The 10,664-nt window shown below is 36.7% G+C and overlaps 1 protein-coding gene across 1 annotated transcript; it reads left to right on the forward strand.

Moving 5' to 3' along the window:
* The first annotated feature begins 2,460 nt into the window (after positions 1 to 2,460).
* LOC104237703 (putative EG45-like domain containing protein 1) lies at positions 2,461 to 3,492 on the forward strand. Its single transcript, XM_009791899.2, has 3 exons — positions 2,461 to 2,566; positions 3,041 to 3,311; positions 3,433 to 3,492. The coding sequence occupies exons 1-3, from the start codon at positions 2,461 to 2,463 to the stop codon at positions 3,440 to 3,442; spliced, it is 387 nt and encodes a 128-aa protein (XP_009790201.1). The 3' UTR covers positions 3,443 to 3,492.
* Positions 3,493 to 10,664: the final 7,172 nt, after the last annotated feature.

A 10,664-nucleotide genomic window follows, 5' to 3' on the forward strand; every position in this document is an offset into this window, starting at 1 on the left:
AAATCAGTTTTTCTTCATTATTAAATTTTAAACTGTTAAAAAGGATAAATTGTTCTAACGTTGGCTTGCCTAGACAGTGAAATATTAGGCGCCATCACGATCCCGATAGTGGAAATTTCGGGTCGTGACATCCATATTGTTCCGCTCGCTCCTTTTCTCTGTTGTGTTGATGTTTCGTGAATAGTGGTGTTGAGTTGTTTGTGTTGATAAATTTATATTGGGGGATCGGGTTGCACGTCACAACAGAATAGGAAATGATATGATATAATTGGAAATGAGTTGTATGTTGAGAAAGTTATTGTGTGAAACTTGGGGTCGGGTTGCACGCTGCAACGGATTTGATGTGTAGTAGTTGTGTTGTGGCTATAGAGTTTATTCTTGATATTATGATACGAGGTTTGAGATTATGTTTTTCTGGGGCCCTCTGGTAATTGACCTTCGGGTATCGTTTATATGTGTTTACTGTTTTATTTTGATTCATGTTTTCTGTTATTACTATTTCGTACAGGTTTATTGTGAGTGACATGACATAGCCTCGCCACTATTTCGTCGAGGTTAGGCTCGGCACTTACAGAGTACATGAGGTTGGTTGCATTCATGCTACACTTCTGCACTTCTTGTGCAGATTCCGGTGTTGGTCCTAGTGGGCGTAGCAGAGACTGCTCGGATTTGACAGCTATAGGAGACTTGAGGTAGTGTTGTTGGCGTTCGCAGTCCCTGAAGTCCCCTTCTACCATGCTTTACTGTTATTCTAGTTTCAAACAGTATTATGTCTTATTTCAGACCATGTTTGTGGTATTCTAGATGCCCATATACTTGTGACTCCGGGTTTCTAGGAGTAGTTTAGTATCGCATTACTTATAATAACACTATGTTCATTTACGAATTTATTAATTGTTAATTATCATCACCTTGTTATAATTGCTAAAACATGTTAATTAATTATTTAATATTGGCTTACGTGGCAAGTAGATGTTAGGCATCATCACGGCCCTAATAATGAAATTCGGGGTCGTGACAAAATATTCACATGATTGTTAGCATGAATATGAACGACTAGCTTGGACTAATAATGTCTGTCTATTTTTGTGTGGGCTTTCATCAATAATTGTTGGGTTTTGTATGAATTCTAGCCCAATTCCAAGTAGTACTATTTTGTATGGGCTTATCTTTCAGAATAATGACTTTTCCCATAAAATTGCAGTGGTTGTTTCCTTAAGTGAATGATCTTTTAAATATTTATCATATTTTTATTTAATTGCAACAATAAGCTTTTTTCCCACCAAAAATAACATAATTTTTTAATATTAAGAACTTAAAATTCTTGTTTGACGGTGAAAACTTGAAGCTAATGATAAATACTTTTAAAATTATTTGAATGTTGATAATTTACGCTTAAATTTTTAATTCAAATACTACTTTAATGATTTGTTTTAAAAATTTTAAAAATCCATTGTTGGTCCTTAAAAAGTGTTGAAGAAGACAAAATATGATATTTTTTTTATTCGATATCAATTGACTAAATTGGTGATAATGGATCGCTTGTGTTGGTATTTGAAGGTTTTTTTTTTTTTTGACATTTGAGATCATCTGGACTATATTTGAGGTGGTTTGATTGAGATTAAAATTGTAATTAGAAGAAATACTTTGTTGAACAATATAGAAAAATTATGCCAAACGGGTAGACTTTAATGAACAATTTAACAAATAGGTAGATGCTAATAACACCAAGTTACACCAATCTGGTAGAGTCTGATGAATAATTGAATAAGCACAAAATTATGCCAATCAAGTAGAGTTTGTAAATAATTTAACAAATAGATTGAATGTAGATAACACAAATAATGCAATATGAAAGAGTTTTGTGAACAATCAAACAACCACAAAGTCATGTCAATCGGGTAGAGTTTATGAACAATTAACAGTATAAATAGAGCGTAGAATAAAATCTATCTATCCAGTAGAGAAATTCTTGACAAGCAATAAATATATTAGGTCCGGAGGTTATTTTTTAAATAAATTAAAATGAAAACAATAGTTAGATACCAGTCTCTTATAGGGCCATTCAGTCCAATTTTCATATCGGAGAGCTCTTAATTGCTATCGGAGGATAAATTTCAATAGTTTGCACAAGGCTAAAGAGATAAAACATTCTTTATTAACTTACTATAAAAAAAATTTATTAACTTGCCATATCTCCAGTGATATCTAATAATTAACCTACCTAAAGAAAATTGCCTTCAGATAATAGTGCTATTATCATGCAATCACAAGTGGAATATGAAAATATTGTAATTCATCTGTTTATAGTAAGACAAGAAATACATAATAAATGAATTGCCTTATTTCTCTTAACTGATTACCATATTTTAGCCAGTGGACACTTAGAAAAAATACTATATAAAGATAGTTGTTGGTTAGACACTATATCAGTGAAATAAATAAAGTTTTATCAAAGAAATGGCAATTCCTAAAAGTATTTTGCTCATTATTGGTGTTGTGGCTACTTTATTTTCTATAGCTTTGGCTACACCAGGGACTGCCACATTTTATACGAACTATATTCGTAAGTATTTTAGTTTTATTTCATTAAAATTTTAATTGACTAAAACAAAATGGGATTTACGTTGTATGCATCGAGTAGTATAAATTTTCTTTACTCTATAAGTAAATTTTAATTTATAATATCAAGTTAGTTATCATTATTAGGTTATCATAATTTATAATCCTGTATATGACTTGATATTTTTTACACTACCAAGCTATAATTTAAACTTAAAAAAGAGCTTTATTGATAAGAAAAAAAAGTATGAAAAATTATTAGCATATTCCTTTTTATGAAAAATAAAAAATAAAAAGGTTATTGATGATACATGAGTCATTTGACTTCAGAAACAAAACAAGAACAATTGTTTTATTCAAGTGAGCAACAATGCAAATGTCTCATTCAATTATTTGCTTAATATCATAATTTTTTTTAATATAACTAATTCTAAACTTGTTTAGAACTGAGGCTTTATTATTATTATTATTGGTGCAGCTTCAGCATGTTATGGAAACACACCCCAAGGTACCATTATAGCAGCAGCAAGTGATCCTCTTTGGAATAATGGTGCAATATGTGGCAAAACTTTCAATGTCACATGCACTGGTCCAACAAATCCAGTGCCACACCCTTGCACTGGCAAGAGTATTGTGGTAAAGATTGTTGATCATTGCCCTGGATGTGGTGGGACCCTGGATCTCTCTAAAGAAGCCTTCTCAACCATTGCTAATCCTGTTGCTGGCGTTATTAAGATCGACTATGTCCAGTAAGTAACGGTTTTCAACACATATATAAATCTATACTCTTTATCGAAAATACTAAATTCAATCGAACCATTTAACTATATGTTGTATCTGCCACTGAATATATTATTTTATGATTTCTAGGACATCATGAGAGCATCAAAGGCGCATGGAATTCCAATCTATACTATATATAGCATGTTGAAAATATATTCCATAGTGAAGTTGATTTGATCAATAATTCACAATTGAATGTATGTATTTGATCAATTCTAAGAATAAAAGTTCATCTTTTCCTTTTCTCTTTGTTCTATGTTGGAAAATATTGAGCATGTTTTACCAAGCGCAAGCTATTTATCACATGAAGACTGCAAGGCACGAATTTTTTTTTTTTTTTTTTTTACATGAGAGAGGAAGAATAAAACAGAGATCATTTAGATTCCATTAGTAATGATGATTAATAATACACATTGATTAATCAAAGAGAGATTCAACAACGAAAGGAAAAATTGATTCTTTGGGATCATTCCTTTCTTCAAACGAAATGAAAAAGATAGAATCAGGCCGATTCACGAAATGCCTTTCTGAATATTCGCCACGAATAAGTTTCAGCTACGAAACTCTTCTCAACGACCCTTAAGATCGTCACAAAAATATTTTATTGAGACTTTTTTCATTTTTTTGGCCACCAAATAAAGTCCTTTTCTTGTAATGCTTTCCCATGTTTCCTTTCTCTTCCTTTATCGGTAATAAAAAGCTAAAAATATACAGTTTGTCAAAATAATTATCAGCAAAACTTAAGATCGAAGGAAATATTTTTGTAGTAAATCTAAGTCATTCTGTTCAATTCTAACTTCACTTTAGGCATCCTTATGATGTACGGCCTGCTATTGCTTGAATGGTACAGTAATTTTTGAACTTTTTAATTAGTAATCTAATTTAACCTTCTATTGGTTGAGTTATAATTTTTGTCTACCAAATATAACGATCCAACCGGAGATTTGGAGAATTTTGAAGTTGGAAGATTTGGAAGTTCATAGTTCGATTCATGGCGCGATTTGCATTTTTGGCATTATTTGATGTGATTCGAGACCCCGAGCAAGTCCGTGTTAGGTTTTAGAACTTGTTTGTGTGTTTTAGATGGGGTCTCGGTGGCCTCGAGTGTGTTTCGGATGGGCTGCGGGTCATTTCCTTCTATTTTTGAACTGCTGAATCTGTCATCTGGTTTCCCTCATCGCGTTTGTGTCCTTTCCTTCGCATTCGCGAAGTGTTATTTTGGAGGTTGATTTATTTCCTCTTCGTGTTCGCATATGTTCCCTCGCGCTCGCGTAGTTAGGCCATCCCACTCTTTGCATTCGCGTACTACTTCACGCGTTCGCGAAAAGCAGTCGTTGGGCCATCACACTTTTCTTCTTCGTGGTCGCGAACGTGTTGTCTCGTTCGCGAAGCACAATTGGGAAGCTTTCATTTTCCTTCTTCGCGAACGCGATTGTTCTTTTGTGTCGCGATGCATAAAGGCCTGGGCAGTCAGAATATATTCCCAAATCGAGGGTTAGACCATTTTTATCATATCTTGACTTGTGGAGCTCCGTTTTGAGCGATTCTTTGTGGGGTTTTCAAGCAAATTAATTGGGTAAGTGTTCTTCACCTAGAATTTTTCCATGATTTTATCTTTATTTTTATCATTTAATTTGTGTTTTGAGTTGAGAAAAATGGTGGTTTTTGAAGAAAGTTTTCAAAAATGAAAAATCATGATTTGAGGGACCAAATGGTATCGGGATTTGATAATTTTTGTATGGTTGAACTCGTATTGGAATGGGTATTCGGTTTTTGTAAAATTTATCGGGTTACGAGGTGCGGGCCCGGAGGTCGACTTTTGGACCGATTTTTGGATTTTGTTAAAGATTGAGACTTTATGATCCGAAATAGTTCTTATGAGTTTTATTTATGCTTTGAAGTTATTTTGGTTAGATTTGAGCTGTCCGGAGGTCATTTCACCCAAGAAGTTCATTTTAGAGTATCGGTTTGTCTTTCTTGAGGTAAGTATCTTGTCTAACCTTGTGTGAGAGATTTCCCCTCAGGATTTGAGTCTTCTATGTTGATTGTAGTTCGTGTACACGAGATGACGAGTGCGTGTTCAGATTTATTTGTGGAAAGCTGGCATTTAGGGTTCTTAGGTCCTTATATTCACTGTATGAAGTTGTTCTTAATATGACTGAGTTTCCTATTTACTAGTTTTACCTCTACATGCTTAATTGGAATTAATTGCTTTATGATTTACTCTTATTGACTATTTGACTCTTATTTGACTTAACTGAAGATTTGTACCTCTCCTATCGTCATGCTATCTTTTCATAACTGCCTATCTTTATCTGAAATTATTATTATCGCATCCTATAGTTGTTTAGTCTTAATTGAGGTTGCGATTATCTTTCCGCCGCATATCCTTAATTGAATTGTTGAATAACCTTCATAATTGCTCAACCTTAAAAGAAATTAGATATCCTATATTTCAGCTGACATAGTACTATTTGGAATTATTTGACTCGTGTTAGCTTCCTTTATTGAATTTTATATTGTGGGATCGTTGCTACATTTTAGTGTTCCCTTGTTAAGCTATTATCTTTATGCCTAGCATTCTTTACTGTGGTTATTCCTTGTGAATGGGCTCTACCGTTTGTTTGTGATTTAAAGTTCTGGAGTTGATTTACTGGATGTACTTTGTATTATTGTCATTGTTACTATTGTACTTATTGTGGTGATGCACGAGGTTTCTGCCGTGTTGTAACTGTTATCTCTGTTGGTTGCCCTGCATATTTACTTTGGGACTACGGAACGATATTTCCGGGAGATCCCACTATATTGTATATTTACTTTGCGACTACGGAACGGTATTCCAAGAGATCCCCATGTACTGTATATTTACTTTGTGACTACGGAACGGTATTCTAGGAGATCTCCCAGCACTGCATATTTACTTTGGGACTACGGAACGGTATTCCGGGAGATCCCCCTATATATTTACTTTGGGACTACGGAATGGTATCCCGGGAGATCCCCCAGCACTGCATATTTACTTTAGGACTACGGAACGATATTCCGGGAGATCCCCCTACACATTTGCATTTGGGACTACGAGACGGTATCCTGGGAGATCCCCAGTGTTCTGAGCTGTTGTCTTTCATTGATTCTACTCCTGTGTAAACATTTGATGTGTTGTCCGTTCTTTTCTCTATGCTTACTAGCTGGTATGAACTATGTTAGGATACTTGCACAAACATACACGTAGCTAAGTACCCTTATCAGATAAGAGGTTTTCTTGATATTGTTGAATATAGATGCTTACCCTTGTTTACTCGCCTTCTATGTGAGAGTGACTCTATTTGGCAAGTGAGTTGTCAGCATGACTATGAGGTATGATGAGGGCACAGGATGCCAAGTGTTAGGGTTCAGGTATTGAGACCCGTGCGTTGTAATCTGTCTGAGGTTCAGCACTTCGTGGAGTTGTTGACTAAGACCTGATGTGAGAATTGCCGTAGTTGTTGAGTTATCACTTGTCCTTGCTGCATTAGTGTTTTCGGATTTGGGTTGTGTTTCCGCTCACTCTTCTGTGTTATTATTATGGTGTTTCGCTGTTACTTGTTGTTTCCTTCTTATTGCAAATTTTTGTATCGTTAGTTATATTGGGACCTAGGATGTGCGGCCGCACAAAAAAATGTTCGGTCAGCACAATGAGAGGTCAGATTTTTATACCATATAAACGAGGGTTAAAGTATTATTTCACATTTGGACTTTGGAGCTCAGTTTGTGGCGATTTTTCGTGAGTTTTTTTCAAGAAATTCATCGGGGTAAGTGATTCTAACTCGGATTTGGTTAATATACATGAATATATCATTATTTTCATCATTTAATTAATATTTTGAGATGAAAATGGGGGGGGGGTTGCCTAAAGTTTCATAATGTAAATTTTTAAGTTTTGAACATCGATTCGGAGTCGGATTTGAGTGAAAGTAGTATGATTAGACTCATAATTGAATGTGTTATCGGATTTTGTGAGTTTTGTCAAGTTTCGAGGTGCGGGCCCAGGTTGGACTTTTGGGATGATTTTTGGACTTTTGATTAAGGATTCGACCTTTATCATTTGGAATTGTTTCCTTGGACTTATTTGATGTATTTGAGTTGCTTTTGGCTAGTTTCGAGCCGTTCAGAGGTCGGTACGCGGGGGATGTCATTTTTGGAGTATCGTTGGCTTGCTTGGTATTGGATTTGGCTTGTTCGAGGTAAGTAACATTTCTAAACTTAGTGATGAGGGCATGAAACCCCCAATTACGTGTTATGTGATTAGTGTTGAGGTGACGCACATTCTAGGTGTCGGGTGTGTGGGCGTGCACTATGTGAATTGTGACTCTGTTATCTCTGTGGTACTGTGTTGTTACCTAATCTTTCCTGTAACCATGAAATGTCTACGTACTTGAGCTATTGAGCTGTGATCCATGTTAGAATCCATGTCTAGGCTACATGCTTATCCTGTTGGGACCCACTGAGGTCATTTCTGCTATTGAGCTATCTGCTTTTATTGCATTGCATACTCAGTCATACACATTCATATGCATATCATATCTTAGTCTCTGTTATGATCTATTGACACATCATATCATTATTTTTGGGCTGATATTTCATGATATTGAGAGCCCGAGAGGCTGGAGAGATTGATGATTGAGTGAGGCCGAAGACCTGATTGTGAGGATATTGATATAGCACATGAGTTGTTCGTGCAGCACGTGAGTTGTCCATGTGGATTCTGATATTGATACTATAGCGCGTGAGTTGTCCATGCTAATTATGATATTGATACTATACAACGTGAGTTATCCATGTAGCACGTGAGTTGTCCATGCCGATTATAGCGCTTGGGCTGAAGGAGCCCCTCCGGAGTTTGTACACACACCCAATGAGCGCAGGTACCTACTGAGTGCGAGTGTCGAGTGTCTAGCGTAAGTGCCAAGTGATTGGGAGGATTGAGTAACTGTGAGTCATGAGTGACTATGACTGAGAGAACTGAGTGACTGGGAGGATTGAGTGACTGGAAGGATTGAGTGAATTGATACTTTGAGAGTATGCATATGGTTTTATCACTATATTGCCTTGCATTAGTATGCACATTGACATGTAGGCATAGAGATGTACTTTCCTCATGCCATTTGAAAAATAAAATTTCCTGTGGTGGAAGAAAGATTTTGGGAAAAATTACAGTTTTCAGACTTACTCATATTTTGGTGATTTGAGTGAAAAGAATTGAGTTTTTTTCTATTATACTTGAAAAGAAAATGTTTATTTTCCCGGAATTGTAAACGAGTTGTGCATTTTATTATTGAGTTATTCTTTATGCTGCTTTAATTATATTGTTATGGGATGTTACTGGATATTGGTGTGGACTCTGACCTTGGTACAAGCTCGTCACTACTTTCACCTAAGTTTAGGTTTGTTACTTATTGAGTATATGGAGTCGGTTGTACTCATACTACACTTCTGCACCTTGCGTGCAGATGTTGGATGCTGATGTTGTTGTGTTCGACGGGAGCTGGATTTAAAGATGCACCTGCGTTCCGGTTGTAGCTGCCTCTTGTTCATGGTAGCCTTAGATTATTGAAAAATCTATTTATGTACATTTCAAACAGATGATGTATTTAATTCTTACCAGCTTTGTAAACTCTAAAATCTTAGACGCTCATGATTTGTACTACCAGTTCTTGGGGAATGTATAAGATTCATATAATTTCTTCTATTTAATTGTTTTATTAATTTCATTGGAATTGGATAGTTGTTAATTGTCTTACCTAGTGGGTTGGGTTAGGTACCATCACGACTAGTCAAATTTTGGGTTGTGACAGATTGGTATCAGAGCTCTAGGTTTATAGGTTCTACAAGTCATGAGCAAGTGCCTAGTAGAGTCTTGTGGATCGATATGATGATGTCCATACCTATCTTCGAGAGGCTACAGGACAATTAGGATATAGTTTCCATCTTTCTTCCCTTATCGTGTGGCATTGATTCAACTTGAAGCGTAACTCTTTGAATTTCTTCCATGCATTTGTATGTGCATGTGAGCGCTAGGTATCAGCTGTATATCGACGACTTGTGATTCCATGGATGAGGTATGAGATATGATGTTTGTGTGCTGATGATGGGCTAGTCTGGAGGACTTGAGGTCGGGTTTTGACTGTGGCTTGAGCACGGAGATTTCTGTTGAATGAGCACGTGTTTTTAGACTTATATCACTGGTGGTATCCCAAATAGGCTTGCTCCCGATAGAAGAACTGACCGTGGCCGGAATAACAGGTCATTGCAAGACAAAGAGGTATCGGGTTCTCAGGATTCCACCTATCCCAGGTTGTCAAAGTATAATTTCAATGTCAGTATAGCAGAGCTGGTATCGGCAATGAGAAACATCAAGGAAGTAAGGTTCTCGATACCAAGAGGTCCGATTCCTGCCAAAGGGATCCTAATTTATGGTGTGAATATCATACGACTAATGGCCACCGGATTGGGGACTTCTGACATCTGCACGAGGAGGTAGCAATGCTGTTGAAAAACGGTCATCTAAGAGAATTCATAAGCGACCAGGCTAAGAAATATTACGGCCTAGTCAGGATAATGCAGAGCCCTCGAAGACGCGAGAAGACCCTCTCCAACTAACCATCAACATGATTTTTGGGGGGAACGAGATCAACTATGTAACCTTTTCGGCAGCAAAAAAGACAAAGGTATCAGCGACTCATAGCAAGAGACTTGGGGAAGTTGTCGAGGATGACATCACCTTCACAGAAGAGGATGCCGATGGACTTCTACTGCCGTACAATGATGTTCTGATAATTTCTCTTAACGTTTTAGGTTTCAAGATTAAACATGTCTTGGTTGACCTAGGAAGTTTAGCCAACGTCACTCAATGGAGAGTGATGGTATCAGTGACTCATAGCAAGAGACTCGAGGAAATTGTTGAGGACGACATCACCTTCACAGAAGAGGACATCGATGGACTTCTACTACCGCAAAATGATGTCCTGGTAATTTCTCTTAACATTTTAGGTTTCAAGATTAAACGTGTCTTGGTTGACCCAGGAAGTTTAGCCAACATCATTCAATGGAGAGTGTTGGAACAAGCCAAGCTAACCGGAAGCATCGTTCCGGCAACAAAACTACTTATCCGGTTCAACTTAGCAAGTGTGACAACTCGATGGGAGATCTTGCTGCCCACGAATGTCGAAAGGGTCATGAAGACTACCTTAGTTAAAGTAGTAGGTGGCAACATGGGCTACAGCATAATTCTTGGCAAACCATGGCTACACGAGATGAAGGCCGTACAATCAACATATCAC

The sequence above is a fragment of the Nicotiana sylvestris genome, chromosome 6, assembly GCF_000393655.2.
Source record: "Nicotiana sylvestris chromosome 6, ASM39365v2, whole genome shotgun sequence".
NCBI lineage: Eukaryota > Viridiplantae > Streptophyta > Magnoliopsida > Solanales > Solanaceae > Nicotiana > Nicotiana sylvestris.